This window comes from Octopus bimaculoides, chromosome 5 (genome assembly GCF_046866305.1).
Source record: "Octopus bimaculoides isolate indiv1 chromosome 5, ASM4686630v1, whole genome shotgun sequence".
Classification (NCBI taxonomy): Eukaryota; Metazoa; Mollusca; class Cephalopoda; order Octopoda; family Octopodidae; genus Octopus; species Octopus bimaculoides.
The window spans coordinates 103,741,357-103,768,285 of record NC_142932.1 but is presented as its reverse complement, the minus strand read 5'-3'; the positions used below and the strand labels follow the sequence as shown (position 1 = coordinate 103,768,285).

Sequence of the window (26,929 nt, the reverse complement as noted above, 5' to 3'; positions counted from 1 at the left end):
TTGTATATGAAGATGCTGTTAAACAGTGTCCTAAGCAATGGCTTGTAGAATTGCCTCTCAAAGTAAATTATTTAAACTTTTCAGTTATATAGGGTTTATATATATATTTTTTTTTCTAACTGAAACCTGCTGAACTTTTTTTTACCCTCACCAAATATATTTTAGTACACAAATAGTTTTGTTACAAATTCATAAAATATCATCCACTTTATTTACACCTTTTCTTTTTTCTTTATGAAATCATTTGTAGATAGTATTTTTTTTTCTTTAGCGATGTATCCCCCAAAATTACTTTAAGATCTGGAAGGTTTTCATAATCCCAAACTTGTGTGAATATGTATTAAGATGAGAAACAAAAATATGGCCTTTTTTTTTTTTTAAATAAATTCAATTCCTTCAAATTTTTGATTTCCTATTTTAGTTTCTGCTAACAGTACATTCCCATTAATGTTAAATGATTGTATATAAGAAGCAATGTTGCCATTGTCTTCTTCGGATTTCAATGCTATTATCACAGTATCATGTGTGCCTGGCACAAACTTAAAAGATGAATAACCATGTGTAGGATTTAATGGTTGAATATACCGGATCTGTATTTGAGAGAATTTTTCATCACAACTAATAAGTATATTAGTAGCTCGCCGTTCATCTGCATTCTCATCATAGGATTCTCTACTGAGGCGTCGGGGTAAAAAAAACCAACGTCTATGAATGGTACTCCAAACAGCTGACTCGTGTATGAGGTAACCTGTAGTGGGGATTTTAAAAGAAAAAAAAGTTCAGAATAGAGTTTAATCTTGATATAGTTTATGATCAAAATTTCCAAAAATTGGTATCACTTAATAATGTGTATAAATATTATTTACCTATTATTCTAAGATTAGGAAGTGTTTCACCTGCTGAGTATCTCAAATGTTTTCAATTTTACAGCATTTGATAAAAGAGCATACAAGTTTCATAGAAGACCAGCCCTTAATCTCTAATTTAAACGGGAGAAAAAAGTTGCTAGTATTAAAATATTTTAATTCTTCCCTAATTTACTAATCTTAATATTAGAATTTTTTTTTTTTTTTTTTAAGTCATCTCTTCAAAAGTGAAGGTATTTAGTATGACAAAACAAAATTACATTCTTCAAATTCCTACTGGTTTCATCCTTGATCAAACAAATCTCAGATCAAAGATTGTAGAGGCTTTACCATCATGTCTTTTTAGGAGTACATTGACTTAAATGAGATTTGGCAGCTATTTCTAGCAGGTCAAATATAGTAATTATTACTACAAAGCTAGTCACCTTTCAAGAAAAATCTTAGATATACTGAATTCATTTCACCTCTTCCAATCTAGATATAATATCTTCCAACTTACTGTCTTAATTTTTCTGTAGGCATAGTTACAAAGTTTGCTTCCCAAACACATGGTTTCAAGTTTAGTCCCACTGCACAACATCTTGGGCAAGTATCCTCTACTGTTGCTTTAGTAGACAGAAACTGCAAGAAGTCTGTTGGAATACATGTGTTTGTCCACCACCACTTGACAACTAGTATTGGTTTGCTAACATCATTATAACTCAACAGCTCAGCAAGAGAGACTGATAAAAAAAAAAGTACCAGGCTTAGAAATAAGCACTGGGTTGACTAAACCCATTAAGGTGGTGCTCCAGTATGGCCACAGTCTTCTGACAGGAACAAGTCCAGATGGATAACCAAGTCCTCTGCAGATTTTCTGAGTCCATGGATCTATACTTAAAAATTTTCTACAGTGCAGGCAAGGTTTTTTTTTTTTTTTTTAAGGAAACTAGTTTACCCATGCATACAAGTCTTCTGGCAGATTACTGTCAGAAAACAAAGTCATTACTTTCTACACACCAACAAAACTGCCATAGATTGGTTCTATGACCTCAAAAGGATAAAAGGCACTGGCTGGGGTCAAAACAATCATACAAGTACTAAGCTTATTTTACTACATCTAGTCTTTTAAAAAGGTTCTTACACTCCTCTTTTGCTGGTGCAGTCCCAGTCCAGTGAGTGAAACCAATGAAAGAACATCCTTTAATGCTTCTGCTTTCCACTTATAATCATCAGCACTCAAAAATAAATCACATCTACCTTAAACTTGAAAAATCATTAGAAATTTTTTAATAACCTCATCTAGTTTTCTGCCAAGTGATGTCATTTCTCCTATCAAATTGTCCACTGGCTATATATGCCTCCAAGGATGTGAAACCAGAGGCCTCATTATCAAGAAATGGGATGAGATGGGGTTGACAACAAGAGTATCCAGCTGTGAAAGTGCCTTGATAACATTTGTCTAACCCATGCTAGCATAGAAAAAAAAAGGATGTAAAAACGTATACATGTATATCCTTATAATGACTACTAAGCACTTTTAATAAGTACAAACAACATATATAATATAATCAATACAGATTGAAGTGGATCAAGGCAACTGGTGAAAGCAATGAACATGTTTTTCTATTATTAGACCTATCATTCTATGAACCTGACAAGATTAAGATTGCAATAGGTTTTCTGTTAGAAATATGTAAATTTTTACACATGCTTTTTTTTTTGTACATATTGTGGAAGTTAGTAATATTCTATAGAACAATATCTGAATTTCTCTCGAGGACTTGATTCAGTAGCAGATTATTGTAATTTTACTTATTAAATTTGTAGGTTACCAGTAAACAGCTGTTCAATAGATTAGATTTGCAAGCCATATATTTTCACAAAACTAGACTCATTTAATAAAGTTTACTGATGTGACTATTAAAAAGTTATGTAAGTTTCATGGAAAACTTAAGTAATTCTAATATGAAATTATCTACAATTTTTTTGAAGTTATATGTTCTACAGGGTGTCCACAAGGTCTGGGTACATGGAGTAAATAAAATCATGACAAACAATTAAATATAAAAAATAATAATTTCTTAAAGTATGTGTTAATCCCCATGTGAGTACATGGAGTAAATAAAATCATGACATAAACAATTAAATATAAGAAATAATTTCTTAAAGTATGTGTTAATCCCCATGTACCCAGACTTTGTGGACACCCTGTATAAAAGGCTCAAAATTTAGACCTTCAAAATCTCTATGAATTAAAGAAAACATTGCAACTTAACTCAGTGCCTGAGTAATATTTAAAACTTTACATTTTGTGTTTTGAATATCAAAATGTATGTTTCATTGAATTTTCATTCTTTGAGATAAAACAGCTAACATTACTTAGTTTGTTATGGTTTAAAAAAATACACTTTCTAGATTTACTTAACCCATTACCTTCCATAATTCTATTAACTGGAATTTTTTTATGAAACTTTGATTTCTAGCATAAAACAGCCTTAGAAACATGCTGGAATGATCAAAATAACATTTTAAATAGAAATAAGCGAGATATTGGGTGAAGAATTAGCAAACCACATTTGAATATCAGAAATATACCTAGTAGATATAGCAAAAAGGTTAGATATATGTAAATATTGACAGATAATTACGAAATTTGTAATTTTTAAGTGATCTCATATGAGATCACTGGTAGGTAATGGGTTAAGTCTAAACATGTTTTTGTAGAGTTGTGCAACATCATACCTGGAAGCATAGTTCTTGTTTTTTTCCTTAATGCATTATAATTTTCATGCCAATCGATATGTTTAACAGCACCATCCTTGTTTATAACCTTAATCCATTGGGGGTTCAAATTTTTAACTACACCAGTGGTTGATGTCCATTCTTTGCCCAAACTTCCAACATATAAATTTTCATCTTTAACACATGCCCATTCACTTTTAAAACCTGCAAATAAATGAATATATAAATTTTAAAAAAAGTAGTTTGAGGAATATTTGCATTATATGAGGCTAGCCACCTTGGATATGGGGAGTGGAATAGCAAGAGATATTTAAGTAAATAATGAACATAAAGCAATGACAGTAAGAGCTTAAATATATTCAGGTTTAGTTAAATGTTGCAGCTCAATAAATTTGCAAATTAATATTGAAAGTGTGAACACAACACTAAGCATTTCCCATAGCAGCATAACTGAACTAACTCTTCAGAAATCATTAGGCATGAATAATACTGGTTGAAACCGCTAAAAAGTTGACAAAGAGCACAATTTTCTCCAAGATGCTTAAAAGATCCAACCACAAGAATACTGCTCTTTGTTCTGGTACTAAATCATCTGCTTTCCCTATAGAGGAAGGCAAGTAGCACAAGTACACTTCCTCCTGCTATAATAATTAGAAACAATTATTAACTAATCAGTCTTAATTGACAATTTTTACATATATACTACTACCAAATGGTAAAGATTTTTATTAATTACACATTACTGTGACCTTTATGAGCATAATAAATACCTTCTACGTTCTAGCAACACAGAAATAACACTTTGACAGTCACATGGCTACTAGATGTAACATGTTGAAATTTCTAGTCAGAACAATTTTTCTAAAAGTCAATATTCACACCTGAAACAACAGTCAGCAAAAACAACACATTTTGGTACAGATGCATACATAAAGACTGTTCTCCAGTTATTATTTTTTTTACTTCCAAAGAACCATAGATAAATTCATGGAAGAGAACCTCCATGATACTTGCTCTTAACATTATTTAGATAATGTTAAAATGAGAGCAAGTAGAGGATATTTCATTTCACACATGCAAGCTTGGAAAAGTGGATGTTGAATGAAGATGACTGGCATGCATTTCAGAATAAATAACACTAGCTTCTAAATTTAGTGGTTGTTTAATTCCAGTTTTAATATTTAATATTTTCTGAAGGCAATAAGCCGGCAAAAATGATAGCATGCCAGGCAAAATGCTTAGTGGAATCCATCTTTAAGTTCTGAGTTCAATCTCAGCTGAAATCAATTTTATCTTTCATCCTTTAGAGGTCAATAAAATAAGTACTGGTTGATCACTGGAATCGATGTAAGTGATTTACCCCCTCCCCCAAAATTGCTGGCCTTGAGCCAAATTGTGAAACCAACATTTTCCTTTAACTGAAATATTTATATAATAAGCAATTCATTTTATCAGTATAGGTAGTAATCATGGAGACATGATAAATTTATATGTATTTAAATCAAAGTTCTAGTGGTGACTGTAGTTAATTTAAATTTAATTTATTATTGATGTGCACACAAATTTAACTTATTTCTAATTTCTTTGTTCAAACTTTTAATATATATATATATATATTGAACTAGTTTCAATTCCTTTTAATATATATCAAACTAGTTTCAGTTCCTTTAGTTCATATATGAGGGGGTACCCAAAAGTAACCAGAAATGCTCTCTATGGGACAAGCCCATTTGTAGTTCAGGCTTCCGCCACTAGAAGCCACTTGATATGATCCTCAGTGTCCAGTGGAATCATACTGCATCTTTGTTTTGTAGTGCTTCTCCCCTGTTTGTCAACTTTTGTGATGGCTGAAACAAAGGAACAGCATGCTTCCGTGAAATTCTGTTTTCTGCTGGGTAAAAAAGGTCACCCAAAACAGTTGTCAGGGCAGCTTCAAACAGCTTACAGGGACACTGTGCCATGAGCAAAACACAAGCTTACAAGTGGTTTTCACACTTTAGAAATGGTCACTTGTCGCTTGAAGACTAACCTTGTTCAGGACAACCTTCAACCTCCCAAATGAATGAAAACATCATAAAAATTCATGAACTGATCTTGGAGGACCATCACCAAACAATTGACAAATTCGATATGACTGGAGTGTCCTGGAGCTTCTGCCAACGAATTTTGAATGAGGAATTGCAAATGAAAAGAGTTGCTGCAAAATGTGTGCCTCGCTTACTCACACTTGCTTCAAATGGAGAATACTTTGAAAGTGATTAAAGTGTAAACATGTAAGACTTAGTCAATAAAATGATATTGCAAAATTTTGGTTTCCTTTGGATAAACCCTTATATGCTAGTGATAAGATTATTACCATGACAAAAGCAGTCACAACTGAAAGCATTTCGTGAACTGAAAGAACAGTTGGAAGTTGATCCAGACCTTTTTTTCAAAGGTCATCACTGGTGACGAAAGCTAGTACTATGGAATTTGCAGATGTAAAAGAGGTGAAGAAAAGAACCAAAGGAGGCATTAAAAGGCATCACTTCGCAAGAGTTCCAGGACTACTTCCAATTGTGGAAAACACATTACTTCAAATGAAGAATACTTTGAAAATGTATAAAAGTGTAAACATGTAAAACTAAGTCAATAAAATGATATTGCAAAATTTTGGATTCTTTTGGGTACCCCCTCATATACTAGTGATAAGATTATTGTCATGACAACTGTAATGTGTTCAGTATAAGGATTCAGTATATTTTTCCATGTTCTTTTGGTTATTTGTTTCAGTCATTTGACTGCAGTCATGCTGGAGCACCACCTTTAGTCGAACAAATTGGGAGTGTAGCTGCGAGAATAAGATTAGGCTGGGCAAAGTTCAGAGAGCTCCTACCCCTGCTGGCAACAAAGGGCCTCTTTCTCGGAGTGAAAGGCAGATTGTTTGATGCCTATGTGTGAACAGCCATGCTGCATGGCAGTGAAACATGGGCTGTGACTGCCAAAGACATGTGTAGGCTTGAAAGAAATGAAGCCAGCATGCTTTGCTGGATGTACAACGTCAGTGTGCATGTATGACAGAGTGTAAGCATCTTGAGAGAAAATTCAGGCAAAAAAGGCATCAGATGTAGTGTGCAAGAGATACAACTGCACTGGTATGGTCATGTGATGCATATGGATGAGGACAGCTGTGTAAAGAAGTGCTGATGTTTAACTGTGGAGAAAACCTGTGGTAGAGGTAGACCCAGGAAGACATGGAACAAGGTGGTGAAGCATGATCTTCGAACTTGGAGCCTCACAGAAGCAATGACTAGTAACCAAGACCTTTGGCGATGTGCTGTGCTTGTGAGGACCCATCAAGTCAAATACACCTGTGCTAGTGGCACATAAAGAACACCTTTCGAGTGTTGGGCCTCATGGAGGCAAAATGGCTGAGCTCCTTTCAAGTGTTGGGCCACACCGAGGAAAAGTGGCTGAGTTCTTTTTGAGTGTTGGGCCTCACGGAGACAATGACCAAGACCTTTGGCATTATGTCATGCTTGAGAAGAAAACTCATCAAGCCAAGCAAAATCGCAGTTGTGGCAGATACCAGTGTTACACAAATTGGTGCCCATGCCGGTGGCATATAAGAGCACCCTGGTGTCATGCAAATCGCACCCGTGCCAGTGGCACGTAAAAGCACATGTTACACTCTCAGAGTGGTTGGGATTAGGAAGGGCATCCAGCCATAGAAAACCAAGCCAAATCAAACTGGAGTCTGGTGTAACCTTCCAGCATGCCAGTCCAGTCAAACCATCCAGCCCATGCCAGTATGGACAATGTGAGTTAAATGATGGTGATGAGCACTGGGTTTGATATAATTGATTTATCCCTTCCCCTGAAATTGCTGGCTTTGTGCCAAAATTTGAAACCTATATGTATATGGACATGGTTGATTTTGTGTGCATATGTATATATAAATGTGTGTGTGTACATATACACACACACACATTTGCATACACACACGCAGACATATATAAGAACATTCCACAGGCAGCCTTCAACTTTTTCTATCCAAAAGGTTTTTAACTCAATATTTATAGTTTTATTTGCTTAGAGATTCACTGTTCCAATATAGAACATAGACATAAATATGAACACATAGGTACAGAGGGAGGTGGAGAAAAACAGTACTCAAATACTAAAGATAGAGTGAAATATTATTTTATTGAAGCTGAAAAGAACCTTACAATCTGTTACTCTGAGTTGTCGTGAATCTAATTCTCACAACTATCTGATGAATTGTTACATGAAATTCAGAGAAACAGTTTGTGAAATTTCTTTCAGCTTCAATAAAAATATATATAATATTAAATTTGACTTTGCAGGCAAAACCAATATTTGATAGGCACAAGCATGACTATGTCATTAAGAAGCTCGTTTCTCAACCATATGGTGTGGATTCAGTCCTATTTGATGGTATCTTAGACAAATGTCTTTTACCAAAGCCCTGAGTCAACTGACGCCTTACCAATAGATTTTGTAGACAGAAACTAAAAGAAGCCGGCAAGCTGGCAGAAATGTTAGCACACCGGGTGAAATACTTAGCAGTATTTTGTCTGCCATTACGTTCTGAGTTCAAATTCCGCCAAGGTTGACTTTGCCTTTCATTCTTTCGGGGTCAATAAATTAAGTACCAGTTACACACTGGGATCAATGTAATCGACTTAATCCCTTTGTCTGTCCTTGTTTGTCCACTCTATGTTTAGCCCCTTCTGGGCAATAAAGAAATAAGTAACTGAAAGAAGCCTGTCATATAATATATAAACTTTGAATCTTTGACCTTTACATAGTCAGAGCTGAGGATTAAATCCAATAAAACCAAAAATAACTAAAACCACTGGTATATCCTAGACCTACCTACATCCTTTTTGTGGACCACTAAAAACAATCCCATGATCCAAAGGGAACACACCTAAATATACACACTTGTTTACAAAGTTCTACATACATGAATAAATTGTAAACAACATAACACCACATTTAATCGGTAAAAACTTCTCCAAATCACCTCTCTATCACAACCCACCCAACAACTTAATTATCATTCCACTCAAACCCACATACTAAAGGAAGATTTAACTTAAAAAATCTCAGTCTCTACCTCTAGCTTACCCCACTGGCAGTCAATGGTGTCCATTTTCTGTACATTTTTAGTGTTAATTGTACCTGCGCACCTTCCACACACAAAGACTATTTTCCCAGTTAACCTTCCTCTGATATTGCCACACCTCTTATGTGTCTATAGCTTGCACTGGGTACCTGGGTACATCGTATGGAGTTTCTATCAATGCCTTTCCTCCAGATCGAGCAGGGATTTGTGATTTGTCTGTTTTCCTACTTACTAAGACTTTGGTTTTTGCTAGGTTAACTATAAGGCCCATCAATTTTAGACCTTGCTTCCACACCTGAAATTACTTCTCTAGTTCTGGTAGTGATTCAACTCTAAGAACAAGGTCATCAGCATGGAGGAGCCCCCAGGGGCAGCCCATCTTAAATTCCTCTGTTATTGCCTTGAGGACTGTGATGAACAAGAGGGGATTGAGGGCTGATCCTTGGTGAACCCCTACTTGTACCCTGAATTCATTGCGATACTTGTTGCCAACTCTCACCTAACTGTACATGGCTTGTACAGCTCTCACCAACCACTCATCTATCCCTAGTTTCCACGTTGACCACTAGATAAGGGACTGGGGGACCCTATCAAAGGCTTTCTCTATGTCAACAAAAGCCAAGTATGGAGGTTTATCTTTGGCTAGGTATTTCACCTGCAGCAGAGAATCTTGCAGCTTCCACAGTAAGCTCCTCAAACAGACTCGGCTATCAATTCACATAGTAACTAAAATTCAGGAAGATCTGATTGATGAAATTATTTCAGGAAGATCTGATTGATGAAATTATTTCAGGAAGATCTGATTGATGAAATTATTTCAGGAAGATCTGATTGATGAAATTATTTCATGAAGAGTATATAAAACCTTATGATTTATTATATACTAGCAGAAATACCCGGCGTTGCCCAGGTTAAAGAGAATAATGAAATCTAAAAACGCCGTCTAGACTACGCATCATCTTTATATATAGAGATGTATATACACACACACGCACCCAAACACACGTATATATATGTATATCAATATAAATATATGAAAGTCAATGAAGTTTTGTAAAAGAAGGTGATCATGTACATACTTTCTTGTTGTTGTGATTATAACACCTCGTTGTAAACAATGTTCCTTGTTTTCCCTTGTGGAGCATATACAAATAGGTTTTTTCTGCTGCCCACTCTTGAGCAGCCAACATACAGTTGTCCATGTGAGAAGCAGGGCTCTTCCAAGAGAAGACCAGCTACAGACAGTGTTTGACCCTGAGATTTGTTTATGGACATGGCAAAAGTCACACGAAGGGGGAATTGTAGTCTTCTGAATGTAAAAGGAATGTTTGCTCCTGATGGAGTAAGAGGAATTCTTGGAATAAAGACGTCATCCCCTTTTGCACATCCAGAAAGAATGGTAGCCTCGATAACGTGACATCATTTTCTAAATAATGCTCATCTGTTATGTTCGGGTTAAAATTTCATTAACATCAAAAATATATGAATTTTCATGGGAGTTATGGCCGTTATGCAAAGAATATAATTTCCAAATTTCATAAAGATCCATTCAGTACTTTTGACGTAGTTTTGGATAAGAAAACAAATGACTAATGTGTGTGTTTGTGTGCATGTGTATGTGTGTGTGATGGGTGTATATATGTATAGATATCTGTATGCATGTATATATGTATATATGTGTACATATTACATGTACATCTATATATATATATATACATCTACACATATGTATACATATACATGTATGCATATAGATCTATATCTATATATATATATATATATATATATATATATATATATATATATATATATATATATACGTGTACATATACATCTATATGTATACATATACATCTCTCTCTCTATATCTATACATATACGTGTACATATACATCTATATGTATACATATACATCTCTCTCTCTCTTTCTCTCTCTCTCTCTGAAAGTATCTGTCATTACAGTATCGAAATGGTGTACATATACATGTATATGTATACATATACATCTCTCTCTCTCTCTCTCTTTCTCTCTCTGTGAAAGTATCTGTCATTACAGTATCGAAATGTGATTGTTTCAGTTAGTGGAATAGTTTCATTTTTAAAGTGAAAGTATTTGACATGAGTGTTTTTGTTTCACTTTTGACACGTAATACTTAAATAGTGGAGGAGATATTATGTTGCCGTGTGCTCGAACTCTGCAAGAAGTTAAAAAAATTTTTTGACTAAAACACAACTGGAACCCTAAGTAAGGCATCTGTAAAATTTGAATGAAATTGGTTGCGTAGTTCTCGAGTTTTAAGGATTCACACACACAGACAGACAAACTGACAGACACACATTCTCATTTTTATATATATATAGATTATTAGTTGTAACAGAAACAAATAAGAATGACAGCCCCATGATTGACCGAGAGGGGGGAGTCGAGAATCAATCGAACCCAGTTGACACGGAAACGACCTTGGATTTGAATACGGCTATTCATTCGAACAGCGAACGCAGTGCGAACAACTTTGGATGCAAGCTGTGCTGTAGAACCTTTGCAACTGAAAGAGGCTTGAAGATACATCAGGGAAAGACTTGTGGGAAGAAGACAGAGCAGTGTAGATCATCTGATCGTAAAACACGTGGCAAATCATCCCCGGACGCAAACCACAGCGGATCGATAAATGCTACAGCAAAGACTTCTTCCCGTCAGGAAACTACAAGTCATGAGTCTGGTGCATCAGATAATACTTGGAGGAGACCGAGGATTTTGTGGCCTGCTGCTAATGAGAAAGAGAAATATAAAGAGTTTGAAAACAAGGTATGTCGAGCTCTTTATAAAATGACAGGCTCTACAGTGGAGAAACTGGGAAAATTAACATGCTCAATTTACGATACAGGGAAGGAATTGTTTGGAGTGAAAGAGAACATCCGATTAGAGAAAGGAAAGTGTAGACCAAACAGGAGGATCAGGAAAATGAAACAGTTGAGGAAGGAAAAGACCAGCCTAAGAAAGCGGTGGAAATGTGCTGCAGAAGATGACAAACCTGGCCTCGCGCTGCTGTATGATGATTTGAAAAGGAAATGTCGTTATGTGCAACGACATATCCGCCGATATGAGCGTCGAAAGGAGAGTAAAAGGACTCGGGGACAGTTTCTGAAGGACCCGTACGGGTTTACTAAGAAGCTGTTCACTGAACCGAAGAGCGGTTCTTTATCGTGCACGAAAGAAGAACTGGACGTTCATGTCAAAGAAACATACAGTGATCCGCACTGTAACCAGCCACTGTCACCTTTACATTGGCTAAATCATCTCTCAGAACCTGATATCAAATTCCAAATTGGGGACATCACGGAGAGAGAGGTGAATGATTTCGTAAGAAAAGCGAGAGCAAAGAGTGCCCCAGGCGGTGATGGCGTCTCATATAAAATCTATAAATATTGCAATCGTCTGCGAAAGAAGCTCTTTGTCCTACTCCGACAACTGTGGCGCGAAGAGACTCTAGTAGAAGACTGGTGTAAGGCAGGAGGTATATACCTGCCGAAGGAGGCCAATGCAAAGACTTTAAAACAGTTTAGGCCGATATCCTTATTGAATGTGGAATGCAAGATCTTTATGGGAATTCTTTCCAGGAGAACAGTAACATATTTACAAAATAACGGGTATGTTGATGAGTCTGTTCAAAAGGCTGGAATATTCGGGATCCCTGGATGCGTTGAACATTGTTTTTCAATTTGGAAAGCGATCCAGGATGCCAAGCAGAAAAAGAGAAGTTTGAACGTGGTATGGCTTGACCTAGCTAATGCATATGGCTCAGTGCCACACGAATTACTGATAAGAGCCATGGACCACTTCCACATTCCAGACAAAGTGATCAAAATAATGAGGATGTACTATGACAGTTTCGAAATGAGGTTTACAGCTGGAAATTTTACAACAGATTGGCACCGATTGGAGATTGGTATTGCTGCTGGCTGTACAATATCTGTCACGTGGTTTATCTTAGTCATGGAGTTGATTTTGAAAGCGGTGGATTTTTCGGTACAAATCGCCCATGTACAATCGACTAAGAAAGCCTTCATGGATGACGTGACACTTCTAGCTACAGATAAACAAGTCATGCAGAATGCCCTCTTGAGACTAGACGAACTTGTGAGGTGGTCTAGGATGCGGTTTAGAGCAAAAAAGTCGCGTAGTCTGACATTTGTTAAGGGAGTGCAGAAAGAATTCAAATTTCGAATAGCTGAAGAAAGCATTCCAACAGTCAAAGAAGAACCCATCAAGAGCTTGGGGCGTGTATACGCTGGAACATTGTCAGATAGAAGTCGCGGAATGGAAATCATGAAACAAGCCAAAGCTGGATTATCAGCGATTGATAACTCGAAGTTACCAGGTAACTATAAAATTTGGTGCTTGCAGTTCGGTTTGTTCCCGCGACTTTCGTGGCCACTCTTAATATACGAGGTAGCCTTGTCACGAGTTCAAATCATTGAACAAAAATGTAATGTGTTCATTAGAAAGTGGCTAGGCCTACCTCGGATGTTGAACAGTTCAGCTCTTTATCGTAAAAGAGGTTCGTTGCAGTTACCACTAGCATCAATAGTCGAAATATACAAACTAGGGAAGATACGGACGGTGATGATGCTGAGAGAATCGAAGGATGCGGAAATCAGGCAGAACCCACCAGAGGTGAAAACAGCAAGGAAGTGGAAAGCAGAAGCAGAGGCTGATGTCATCTTGTCTTCTCTTATACACAGAGATATGGTGGGTGCAACACAGAACCATCGGAGAGGACTTGGTTTTGGCGCAAATCAGTTCAAACCGTTTGCAGATATGATGCAGAGCGAACGCAGATCTGTTGTTAGCAACAGCGTCAAAACAAGAGAAGCAGAGAGAAGAGAGCTTCATTTGATCCGATGTAGTCAACAAGGACAGATAAAGAGATGGGAAGAACATGTTGTTGAGAGGAAAATACGTTGGGATGAAATATGGAAGTGGACGACATCTCGGCTAAGTTTTCTGATTCGTTCATCCTATGATGTTTTGCCGTCACCTAGGAATCTCGTAAGATGGAACGTCTCAGAGAATGACATATGCAAATGCGGAAAGGTCGGAACACTGAAACATATTCTTTCCAACTGTTCCTTAGCATTGAATAGATATACATGGAGACACAACCTGGTCCTGAAGGTTATCTTCAATGCTATGAAGAACCAAATTCATCGCAACAACACTGAGAAAAAACCGTTGAAAGAACCATCTAAAGATTTTATTACCTTCGTGCGCTCAGGTCAGCGGATCCGTTTCAAGAAAAAGAACAAGAAACTTCCTGTGAGAAATGAAAAGTGGAACGACTATTGGGAAGTGACTGCAGATTTGCCTGGCGGCCAACTACTATTGCTTGCAGCGTTAGCTTTGCTCCCTGCACCTCAATTTGCACGTCAGTAATGCCTTCACAGCGTACCTCTCTTCCGTCGCTAAAAATAGCGCCAACGCCGGACCATCTAAGTAGAGCGGACTTTAGGGAGCTGAACGACCATATATCGTGCCACACGGGAGGCGAGGCAACGGACGTTTGCGGTGAGACGTTACGTGTGTGGAGACAGTCGACCAAGGCAGCGACGATCGTCGACTTGAAGTCGGCATATTTGCAGCTCCGTGTGAGTTACAAGCTGTGGTGATACCAGCTAGTGCGGTACAAGGGCCGGACGTACTGTTTAACCAGGCTGGGTTTCGGGCTGAATTCCGCTCCAAAAATTATGGCGATGGTGCTCAAGTCCGTCCTAGGGAAAGAGGAGAGGATAAGGAAGGCCATTGACGACATTTTGGTTGACGAGACTGTAGTGCCAGCTACCAGTTCCTACATCGACGACATTTTGGTTGACGAGACTGTAGTGCCAGCCACCGAGGTAGTGAGACACCTGGAGAGGTTCGGGCTGAAGCTACAAAAAGACAGATCGGGCAAGCTGGTGTTCCGGAGAGGAAACGAGATCCCTGAACTGGGCACCAGCGTGAGTAGGCGGGAACTGTTCTCGGTGTGCGGGAAACTGGTGGGACATTACCCTGTTGCAGGATGGCTTCGGACAGCATGTAGCTTCATCAAGAGACGAGCCGAAGGAGCAAAGTGGAATGACAGAGTTGGGGAGAAAACGACCGACATGATGCAGGAAGTCTTGGTCAGAGTGAGAGCAGGGGATCCAGTGAGGGGCAGTTGGTATGTTCCCAAATCAAAGAGTAGGATCGTTTGGTGTGACGCCAGTAGCATCGCAATAGGGGTCGTCTTGGAAATGGGAGGCACCGTGGTGGAAGATGCAGCCTGGCTCAGGAAGATGGATGACTGCAACCATATCAACGTGGCGGAGTTGGATGCCGTGCTGAAGGGGGTGAACCTGGCCTTGAAGTGGGGGGGGGGGGCTGTGCACCATCGAGATTAGAACCGATTCGGCCACTGTGCTTGGTTGGGTGACGACAGTCCTCACCGATGAGCGGAGGGTGCGAACCAAAGGAGCTGCGGAGGTGCTGGTAAAGCGCCGATTGGGAATATTGCGGGAGGTAACCGCTGAGTTCGATCTGGAGCTGAGCGTAATCTTTGTGCCTTCCGAAAAGAACAGGGCAGACGTCCTAACCAGGGTAAAGCAAGCTTGGTTGCAGGTGCCAGAGGATGCGGAGCGGGCTGTGGCTGCAGTATGCTGTCTGAGTGACTCGGAGTTGAGGAGACTGCATACCATGCATCACATGGTAGTGGACAGGACGTTGTTCCTCGCCAGGAAAGTTGACTCCGAGGTAACGAGGCGGAGCGTGCAGAGAGTGTTTAGCAGCTGTGACAGGTGCCAGTTTATTGACCCTGCTCCGGGCGTACATGAGGCGGGAAGTATTCCAGTGGCCCACAACTGGAAACGACTGGCAGTGGACGTAACACGCTACCGGCAGGGGACGTACCTCTCAATGGTTGACTGCGGACCGGGGCGGTTGGCCATATGGAGGGAGATGAAGACGGGGACTGCAGAGGAAATCGCAGGAGTGTTAAATGGGATATTCCTGGAACGAGGCCCCGTGGATGAGCTGCTGCTGGATAATGGCACTGCATTTCGCTCGGAGGTGCTGAAAGAAATGCTTGACGGGTGGCAGGTCAGCCGCTTCTTCAGGGCGGCATACCGGCCAAGTGGAAATGGAGTAGTGGAAAGGCATCATCGTACCATCAAGACCATGGCAGAGAGGGGCCACATTTCGCCAATCGAGGCCGTATTTTGGTACAATATGTTGCCCAGGTCAGGACAGGCTGAGGAGTCGGTGCCACACAGGGCAATATTCAGGTACGAGTGGAGGCACCCATGTATTGCATCGATGCGACTCCGGGGAGAAGATGAGCACACCTTCGTGCAGATCGGGGAAGAAGTTTGGGTAAAACCCCCAAATGCATGGTGCACATCACAATGGGGGAAAGGAACTATAACCTCCATCAATTCAAAGAACAACGTCTCAGTCGATGGTATACCACGCCATGTTTTGGATGTGCGGAAGATTGTCAGTGCTTCAGAGGATGGAACCAGCTGCAGTGGGCAGGATGATGAAGACAGCAGCAGTAGGCAAGATGATGAAGGCAGCGCGCCAGGAACTCAGGCCAGTCCCGGGGTCGCACAGCGACCACAGAGGGAGTGGTACCCTCCTCCCTGGTTGGCTGATTATGAAACCAATTAAGGTAGTTCGGGAGCGAGGAGTGAGTGGGAGAGCCGGTTGAATGATCTATAGATCAGGGGGGGCGTGTGGTGTTATGGGCTGTGACGAGCTATGTGTTGTGGTGGAGAGGGGTGAGGCAAACAGAGGTGAAGCCAGACCGGAAGGGCCAAACCGAAAGGGTCAGATCGGAAGTCAGCGACACGCGGTCGAAGGCTAGCACGTGGGGCCAATGAGAAAACAGCGACATTACGAGAAAGACGTGTTCTGATTAGGATCGATCGTGTACCCCGCTGCGGTCGGCAAGTTAAGGTCCAACGCTTCATTCTGTCCTTTTGCTTCTTGTTGTCTTCTTCCTCCATCGCACCACAAAGATAATATGGACGCCGCGCGGGCTCGAAAGATGGACCGTTATGAAAACCTCCTCGAGAAATGTGAAGACGCAGGCTGGAAAGCTGAGCATTTTCCGATCAGAGTCGGATGTAGAGGATTTGTAGGAAACAGTGTGAAACGACTGCTGTTATCGTTAGGCCTAACTCATCGTAAGGTAAATACCACCATTACCGATATCCAAACTACAGTGGAGAAGGCTAGCCACTGGATTTGGTTAAAAAGAGACGATGAGCGATGGCTAGAGAAATATTGAGCTTTGTTTAATAATCAGTTGATCTAGCAAGCGGGGCCTCATATCAGTGAGGGGGGGGGGGCCGGTGCGCATTGATACCATCGAGAGATAGGCCCCGAAACGGCGCGCATTCTCTCCTGATGACCTCATACACTTGCTGGCTTCCGGTATGCGGAGTTCTTGACTGGTAGCACTTGCATGTGCAAGTTGTTTGCAAGACACATATTATATCATCATCATCATCATCGTTTAACGTCCGCTTTCCATGCTAGCATGGGTTGGACGATTTGACTGAGGACTGGTGAAACCGGATGGCAACACCAGGCTCCAGTCTGATTTGGCAGAGTTTCTACAGCTGGATGCCCTTCCTAACGCCAACCACTCAGAGAGTGTAGTGGGTGCTTTTACGTGTCACCCGCACGAAAACGGCCACGCTCGAAATGGTGTCTTTTATGTGCCACCCGCACAAGCCAGTCCAGGGGCACTGGCAACGATCTCGCTCGAAAATCCTACAGGAGCCAGTCAGGCGGTACTGGCAACGGCCACGCTCAAAATGGTGCATCTCATGTGCCACCCGCACAAGAACCAGTCCAGGGGCACTGGCAACGATCTTACTTGGCTTGCCGGGTCTTCTCACACACAGCCCATTTCCAAAGGTCTCGGTCCGTAGTCATCGCCTCGGTGAGGCCCAATGTACGAAGGTCTTGCCTCACCACCTCAGCCCAGGTCTTCCTGGGCCTACCTCTTCCACGGGTTCCCTCAACTGTTAGGGTGTGGCACTTTTTCACGCAGCTATCCTCCTCCATTCTCACCACATGTCCATACCAGCGCAATCGTCTCTCTTGCACGCCACAACTGATGCTTCTAATGTTCAGCTTTTCTCTCAAGATACTTACACTCTGACGGGTATTCACATTGACATTACACATCCAACGGAGCATACTGGCTTCATTCCTTGCGAGCTTACGTATGTCCTCAGCAGTTACAGCCCATGTTTCGCTGCCATGTAGCATGGTTGTTCGTACGCATGCGTCATACAGTCTGCCTTTTACTCTGAGTGAGAGTCCCTTTGTCGCCAGCAGGGGTAAGAGCTCTCTAAACTTTGCCCAGGCTATTCTTATTCTAGCAGCTACACTTTCAGCGCACCCACCCCCACTACTAACTTGGTCGCCCAGATAGCGGAAGCTATCAACTACCTCTAGTTTTTCACCCTGGAATGAGATAGAAGTTGTTTCCTGTTTGTTTGCAGTCTTTATTGCACCTGAACATCTGCCACAAACAAAAACTAACTTGCTAGTTAACCTGCCTTTGATGTTGCTGCACCTCTTATGTGTCCATAGCTTGCACCGGGTACATCTTATAGAGTTACTACCTACTCCTTTTCTACATACTGAGCAGGGCCATCTACCTGAAGGGGTTTGTGTTTTATCTACCTTCCTACTTATTAGGATTTTGGTTTTAGCTAGGTTGACTCTAAGGCCCTTCAATTCTAGACCTTGCTTCCACACCTGAAACTTCTCCTCTAGTTCTGATAGTGACTCCGCAATTAGGGCAAGGTCATCAGCATAGAGGAGCTCCCAGGGGCAACCTGTCTTGAACTCCTCTGTGATTGCCTGGAGGACTATGGTAAATAATAGGGGGCTGAGGACGGAACCTTGGTGGACCCCTACCTCTACCCGGAATTCATTGCTGTACTCATTTCCAACCCTCACCTTACTGGCAGCATCTCTGTACATGGCTCGCACAGCTCTCACTAGCCATTCTTCTATCTCAAGTTTCCTCATTGACCACCAGATAAGGGATCGGGGGACCCTGTCAAAGGCTTTCTCCATGTCAACGAAAGCCAGGTACAGAGGTTTATCCTTAGCTAGGTATTTCTCTTGCAACTGTCTCACTAGAAATAAGGCATCAGTAGTGCTTTTACCTGGCACGAACCCAAACTGCATCTCATCTAAATTGATTCGCTCCCTAATTAGTTGGGCTATGACCCTCTCTGTAACTTTCATAACCTGATCTAACAGCTTGATGCCTCTGTAATTATTTGTATCTAAAGCGTCCCCTTTACCTTTGTAGCAGTTGACTATGATGCTGCTACACCAGTCATAGGGTATGACTCCTTCGTGTATCACCTGGTTCGTAATACGGGTGACTAGGCTATAGCCAACACTGCCAGATATTTTGAGCATCTCTGCAGTGATTCCTGATGGGCCGGGGGCTTTCCCGGTCTTCATATATATATATATATATATATATATATACAATAGTGTCATTTGTTTGTATAAAATATTTAAATTGAATTATATATATATATATATATATATATATATATACAATAGTGTCATTTGTTTGTATAAAATATTTAAATTGAATTGAATTTATAATTGTTCAGTTTATTATTTTGTTTTTTCATTTTTTGATTTATATTTATATACATATATAATCATCATTATCATCATTTAAAACCCCTTTCCTATGCTAGCATAGGCTGCAGCTGTCTGTTCTATTTATGGCTGGATACCCTTCCTAATGCTAACCACTTTACAGAGTCTATTGGGCACTTTTTACATGGCAGCAGCACAGGAAGGTGGGAGAGAGTGTGGGAGAAAGATAGAGAGAAGAATAGATGGTGTTGGAGATGTATTGGGGTCTACAGGGAACAGGGAGAGGGAGTCTAAGTAGTACAGAGGGGATAGAAGGGGCTGTCCCATGAGAGTGTTAGAGGACATGTTTAGAGATGGGGAAGACATGACTGTAGCAAGTGATGGCAACGGAAATTGGAGAGGCTGGAAGTGGGGTAGGGAGGACATATGAGGACATGGAGATTATGCAGACAGGCATATGAGAGAGAGTGGAGGGCCCTGCAGCAGATGAGAGAGAGTGAAGGGGAGGAGCCTGCAGGTGCTGGAAAGATGGGGAAGTTTTGACAGGGGTCAGTATGTGTGTGGGAGGGGGAGCATGGTTGTAAAGGACATACATATGTGTGTGGATGGCCACAATTTCACTTAGTTTGACAAGTTTCTCAAGCACAGCGAATGGCCAAAAGTCTCAGTCACTTGTCATCTTCTCTGTGAGGCTCAATATCCAAAAAATCATTTCTCACCACTTCCTCAGTCTACCCTTTCCACAGGTTTATTGAGGCAGATTTTCTTCGGCTGAGTCTGTGTGCATATGTGTTTGTTTTAGTGAGTCTGTACTTCCTTCTTCTTCATGTGTTGTAAACAACGGTTCACTGTCAGCATCATATGCTTGAAATCTGCAACAAAAGCATGTCCAGGCTTTTTTGACATGTTGCATAATCTTTGTAGCAGTTCTTATCATAAACATGTCTGAGCTGTTTGTTTTTTGACAGACTGGGAGATTATTACTTCGCTTAGAATCAAGTGGAGGTTGGCAACAGAATGGGCATCCAGATGTGGAAAACACTGTCCCAACATGCTCGCATCTGACCCTGATCCATACAAGCATGGAAAAGTAGATATTAAAATGATGCTGATGATATAAAAATAAACATACATATATATGTATGTGTGTGTCTGTATCAGTGTGTATATGTGTAGAAATTTGTGTATAAACATTATACATATGATCAAACTCCCAAAGAGATCTGTATTGGTTTGCATTGGCAAGACTTGTATGATTTAGTAAAATCAATAAAAAGTGTACAGTGAACTTGTCATGAAGACAGGAAAATCCAGTGTTTTGGATAGAGTATTTCTTCAGGGAAAAGTTAACTGAAGAGAAATTAATGAAACATAACAGAGTTTTACAACCTCTAAGACAACCAGTTTTGTTTTGCTTTTTAACTCAAAGGATGTAAAAAAAAAACTGTGCTCTCTCTTCATTAATTTTTCTCCTGTCTATTTTTCCCTGAAGAAAGATTTTTCTGAAACATTGGATTTTTCACTCCACACAGCATGTTCACTAATCTCTTTTTATCAATTTAATTGTATGCATATATATATATAGAGAGAGAGAGAGAGGGGGGGATTCAGGCTAAATTTGACAGTTTGCATAAAGGAAAAGAAAACACAATATCCTGTTCAAAAATAAAAGTACTTCTTAAAAAAGCAAAAATATTCACTAGATTATGGCTGGGAGACAACAGTTTGCTCGTGTAGCTGCCCTCAACTTCCACCACGACGTCAAGATGGCTCTGGAACCTAGCACCAGCATTCCTCACTGTGTCCATGAGTAGATCATGGGCACCAGCTCAGCCTTGGTGTTACAGATAGAGCAGTTAGTGCCTTTCTCAACCATACCCCACACATAGTAATCCATAGCATTACAATCAGGGGAATTAAGAGGCCAGAAATAGGGGCTGGTGAAGTTGTAGACAATTTCCAACAACCACTCCTGACTTTTTCCAAAAGTGGGACTAGGAACTGAATTCTGACCGCTGCAAATATGGCCTTCCAGCAGCAACTCTCTCTACCTAGGGATTGCCCACAGTCACCAGCAGCTTCACATAGTCATCTGAATTGAGCCCAAGATGTGAGCTTACATGATGTCACTCTCACAGGAGACACACAAAAAGTATTCACAGTTTGGATGAACTTGGTTTTCATGTTGTCCGTGTTATGGCACTGTTCACATAGATTTGAGCAGCATTCGTGATGTCAGCTTTTTGATACCTGGCATGAATCATCAAGATATAGGTAACTCTTTACCAATATTCAGATGGTTTCCTATCCCTGTCAAGCTAACTTTTTCTCAACTACAACTTTAATCTTTATGCTCTCCGTCGGCATCGACTGTTAATAAATACAGCAAGCTGTTTCTGAAAAAAGGAGGCATAAAAATCGTCAAATTAGCCCAAACACCCTGTATACATTTTATCTAATTATTTTTTCCATCCTCATCTTATTTTATGTAAATCTCTATATGTAATTTATCTGTGTAATGCGCTCTTCATCTGGTTCCAGTAATTTATTAATTACATATGTCAATTTATTTAAGCTCTTTGTTAAAAGTGCATTTATAAGACATTCCTAGTGAAACTCGTCTGGCTTATACCTTTCTTTCTGACCACCAGCACTGAAGATAAAGGACAAGGTGCTCACACCTGTATATACAACGTTGGCTAAAATCTAAAGATATATTCAGTACTAAAAGAATGGCATTGACACAAAACACCGTAAACGTACCAGTAACTTATTCATACTACACCCTCACAAACATATTTATGAATATGCATTTGTGATCGAATTGAAAATTGTCGGTGCAAAGAAAAATTCGTTTCATATATATATATATTACAATTTCAGTGGTATGATTGTTGATGCGACGCCTGTCACATTATTATTATATATTACAGTATTTTAAGTTCAGTTGTATGAAACATTTTGAAAGAAAAATGATTGTACGTTGACTCACCTTTGTTACTTTCGCCATTACCGTCCGTTAACACTACCCAAGGAATAACGTTGTTATTTTTTATCAAATAAACAACTCCTGTTCTATCATCAACAGTGTATAAATTTCCATTATATGTCACAAGTTCAGACAATTCCATTCCGCGCCCACCTTGAGACAGGGTTGACGAAAGAGTTAACATTTTAGATTCGAATTCAACTGATATTTTGGTGAAATCATCTGAAATAGTTAAATTCCCTAATTTCATGTAACTGATCCAGGTATTTGATTTTCTAAATGACTGCGTGTCTAAATCTGCGATTATGGCTATTCGGTATTTTAAGCCGGCCTCTGTTAATATTGGTTTGGAAAGTGGGTAGATTGAATTGTAAAATCGATTTGAATGAAAATTGTCACGCGGACAATTTATAGCTAAATTCGATGGATTAGGAAGAAACATCACAACTAAAATAAGAACAGCGCCAGCGAAAATGGCAGCATACGCAAGAAAACGGGGTTTTATGTGAAGTTTAGCATTACCGACCCTATAAGGTACAGGTCGGCGTATGGCAACCATCCAGTCATGTACAGTTGAAGGATATGTGCCCTTCATATCATTATCCATAAAATCTGTAAGTTGTTCCTGATCGGGAAACAAATTTTGGTTCACGGACACCATTGACGTGGGCCATGATCAGTGTCGTCTGTCGTCATGTTTTTTTAAATTTATTACCGCACTGAATATTTAATCTTGTTAATACAAAAAGGAAACTTTTATAATATACTTTAAGTAGTATTTTTCAATTAAGTAATTTTTATAGTTAAAAAAAAATAGTAAGATTTTTTTAAAGTAAGCTATTAATAATCATTTACCCCGAAGTAGTCATATGTCTCCACGTGCATTTTAGAACATGGCTTCGAAACTACTTGATATCGAAGTGGATCAGGTAAAATGCTTAGTTTTATTTGATTTATCTGAAATATATTATTACTGCATGGTTAAATGCTTTATTCATCTGTCGGTTCTCCTGTATATTTTTTATTTGTTACTCTAAAAGTATTTTTTGCAGATAAGTAATCTGTACCTTTTTTATTTAACACATGACACATTTTTACTAACTTATTAGCAATTTATACCGAAGGATTAACGTTTTAGCGAATATTGTGGCATATTATTTTATGTCTCTTCATACCACTTTTTGTGGTTACGAATCATTAAAGAGCTGAACTGAGTAGTGGACAGAAATGGACCCAAATAGATTATTATATTCGAAAATGCGAATGGTGTTATTGAATATTCCTCAAATCAGTATTGTCTTAAAAAAGGACATGTTTGATAATATTGTCTTGGCAAAAAAAAATTGGGTGTCGTGGAGAGAATGTTTTTGATCATCAGTATGCTGGATTAGAGCTGACCTGGTACTAAACTCTTTCAACACATGGCTTAATCATAACCCAAATTTTCCTCGTGTCATATTTTCCTGTTTTAACAAACGGAAAGAGGACATTGGTTATGTAGTCCAGGATTTATTAAAGCAAAAAAAAAAAATCGATATGGTCATAGCTGGAAGTTTTTGATCATAGATCTACTCGGGTAGAGCTTAGCTATCATTTTTTTCATACTCAGTAATAGAGATGTAGCTATTTTTTCGCTAATTCATGTATCAGAGAGTTTTCTTTATAGATAGGTTATTTTTTTAGTAACGTACTCTGATTTAGCATCATAAAAAGTGTTGGATACAATAAAAACCATTGGTGAAAAAATATATGGTAATCTTTCAGTATAGGGTGTTTAAAAAAATTAAAATTAAAGGGGATAATTAGGTTCTCATGCCTAAATAACTGTACGTACACTCATGAAGTGATTGTGCATCGGGAGAACTTTGTAGATAGGACAAATAACGACGTGCATATGCGAAGTGTGGAGAATATGTGGATGTGGGTAAAAAGAAAATTACGATGTCGATTTGGAACCTCAGACAATTTATTCATTTCATATTTACATGAGTTTATATGGAGGAATTCTGTACCAAAGAAAAAGACTTTTCACTTGTTGGTGGCTATAGCCAATGTCTACGTTAACAGCAAGTTATCTCCCCTTTAATTTTTATTTACTTTTTTAAACACCTTATCCTGAAAGATTACCAAAATTATAATCTTTGACGTTACGGTGAAGAGTGATGAATCTGGTCAGGATACCTGCATGCTGCAAGTAATTTTCCTTGCAGGAACAGGAACTAAACTTAGTACTACAAGACAGCAAATCATTTGAGAATCTTACAGTGCAACTACTGTCAACAGAAATGAATTATTTCAGATACTGGTAGCTAATTAGAGATGAAACCCTGCTAATAAAGCCTTAAGTGTCTTAGCCAGCAACACTTTAGTGACAGTGAAGGGATACAAATGGTCAGTTTGTTGTTTCTGTTTAATCTGAGGCCAGTTTTATTAAGGCTTCTTACAACTATCGGGGCAGAGATTGCTGTCAGCAAGTGCAAGCCCCATAAGTCAGAGTGACTGTTCCAGCACATCTCCTTTGCTATCCTCTGGAGCAACGCCTTTACGATTTTGTCTGCTGGTGCCATGAGAAATGTTGAATTATGATAAAAGAAAGTGGCCTTTAATTCATAAGAACCAGGGTTTCAACTATATCTAAGTCTACATGTGTATTAAAATGTGACAGATTTGACTACCAGCTCTAGTAGGTCAAACAACTACATAAAGGCTCCTTCAGTGACCCATCCTAAGACAAGGATATGGCTATGTAGATAAGAATTAAGAAGTTTGTTTCGCTACCACATGCTTCTGGCTCCAATTCTATTGTGTATCATTTTAATCCAGCATGTTCTACTGCCTCAAATTTATCAATACCGTGTGAGTGATACTTGGTTGACAAAAATTACACAGAAGTTCAATATATGTGTCCTTGTGTGTTTATTTTACATTGGTCTAAACAAAAAAAAAAGTGTTATGTTGTGTTCTTTCATGCCCTTAGCTTGATAGTGTGGTAAATAAAAACCCCTTAAAGTAATTACTAAGCTGAAATAAATGTTATGTGGTGGAGGGGTGTAATATGATTGAGTAAACCCCTGAAGGTGGTGCTCTAGTGTGGCTGCAGTCCAGTGACTGAAACCAGTAAAAACTAAAAGAATATTCACATTTACAATTCATGACTACATCTCAAACTCTTTGTACATGGTTCTGGCCATAATCAGAATCCTTATCCTGCATTTACTTTACTTCATTTTCATTGCTTCCTGCATTTTCTAGAAAAAATTCACCCTATCAAAATTTTATGGCATACCATAAATTGTAAATTTTCTTGTTTTTATTCTAGGTTAAATCCAGTGTAAATGCACTGTTTAGCTTTTTAAAGAAGAAAAGAAAAAATGAACTATTTGATGTTCCAGTGAAAATATTAATGTCTTTCACCTTCAGATCAATTCCAAAAATCAAGAACAAAGTTATCAACCTGTAAGAAAAATTGACATCTTTATTAAAATAATTTAGATGCATGTTTTTTTAATGTTTCTATTGAGTTTGAGTAGTTTCGTTAATAATTTGGTTTTATAATTGAAGGAATTTTTTTTCTTTTTACAATTATGTATGTCATTTGACTGGCATATTAGATGCACACCAATTTCACTGTACATATTCAAGAAAAACGGTGCAGGTGTGACTGTGTGATAAGTTTGTTTCCCAACTACATGGTTCCAGATTCTGTCTTACTGTGTAGCATATTGGGCAAGTGTTTTCTACTAAAGCCTTGTGAGTGGATTTGGTAAACAGAAACTGAAAGAAGTCCATTGTATATGTGTTTGTGTGCTTGACAACCTGTGCTGGTGTGTTTACATCCGCCATAACTTTGTAGTTTGGAAAAAGAAACTGCTAGATTAAATACTGAGGTTAATTAGTTCGATTAAAATTCTTCAAGACGGTGCTCCAGTATGGCCATAGACTAATGACTGAAAGAAGTAAAAGATGGTGCATTAAAGCTTATGGGAGGCCCAACTTTGCATATATATTTTGAGACATTTTGGTGAGGGAAAAAGTATGTTTATATGCCATCAAATATGGTTTATTTGTATGTTTTGCCACTCTATTCAGATGAATGAAAATTAAGAAGTCAACTCAGAGTTATCTCTACTTCAGCTGCTAAATTAGATGTTTTTGAGCAGATTATTTGCTATAATCTGTTGCAAGAAGTTGTTAAAATATGACAATAATTTAGTAACATTACAATGATTACATACAGTATTCAGCATTTCCATCTACTTTTTTTTTATAACAACAGAAATATGCATATTTATCATGAAGGTTATCTTCTAGGATTCACTCACACTGTTCAAATTATTTTATTCTTTTATATATATATATATATATATATATATATATATATGCTTCAGCCATGAGGCTGTGGCCAGGCCGAGGCACCGCCAGTTACAAAATCTGCCCCGGGTGAGGAGCAGATTTTTTAACTGGTGGTACCCCAGCATGGTTACAGCCTCAAGGCTGAAACATATAAAAGAATTTGAACAGTGTGAGTGATTTAAAATGTTTAAAAAATGATT

At 39.0% G+C, this 26,929-nt stretch overlaps 2 protein-coding genes across 2 annotated transcripts in view; one reads left to right on the top strand and one right to left on the bottom strand.

The window, feature by feature from the left end:
- Positions 1-219: 219 nt before the first annotated feature.
- On the bottom strand, positions 220-23,072 carry LOC106870165 (soluble calcium-activated nucleotidase 1). Its single transcript, XM_014916164.3, has 3 exons — positions 22,380-23,072; positions 3,591-3,794; positions 220-748 (listed from the first exon to the last, which is right to left on the bottom strand). Exons 1-3 carry the CDS (start codon positions 23,035-23,037, stop codon positions 378-380), a joined length of 1,233 nt encoding a protein of 410 aa, XP_014771650.1. The 5' UTR covers positions 23,038-23,072; the 3' UTR covers positions 220-377.
- A 14-nt stretch (positions 23,073-23,086) lies between these two features.
- The window catches only part of LOC106870175 (ribosomal L1 domain-containing protein 1), a 9,068-nt gene continuing 5,225 nt past the window's right edge, over positions 23,087-26,929 (top strand). Inside the window, exons 1-2 of the mRNA XM_014916175.3 lie at positions 23,087-23,305; positions 25,696-25,832. Coding sequence (XP_014771661.2) covers positions 23,270-23,305; positions 25,696-25,832 — 173 coding nt within the window. The 5' untranslated portion in view covers positions 23,087-23,269. The remainder of the gene's footprint in view (positions 23,306-25,695; positions 25,833-26,929) is intronic.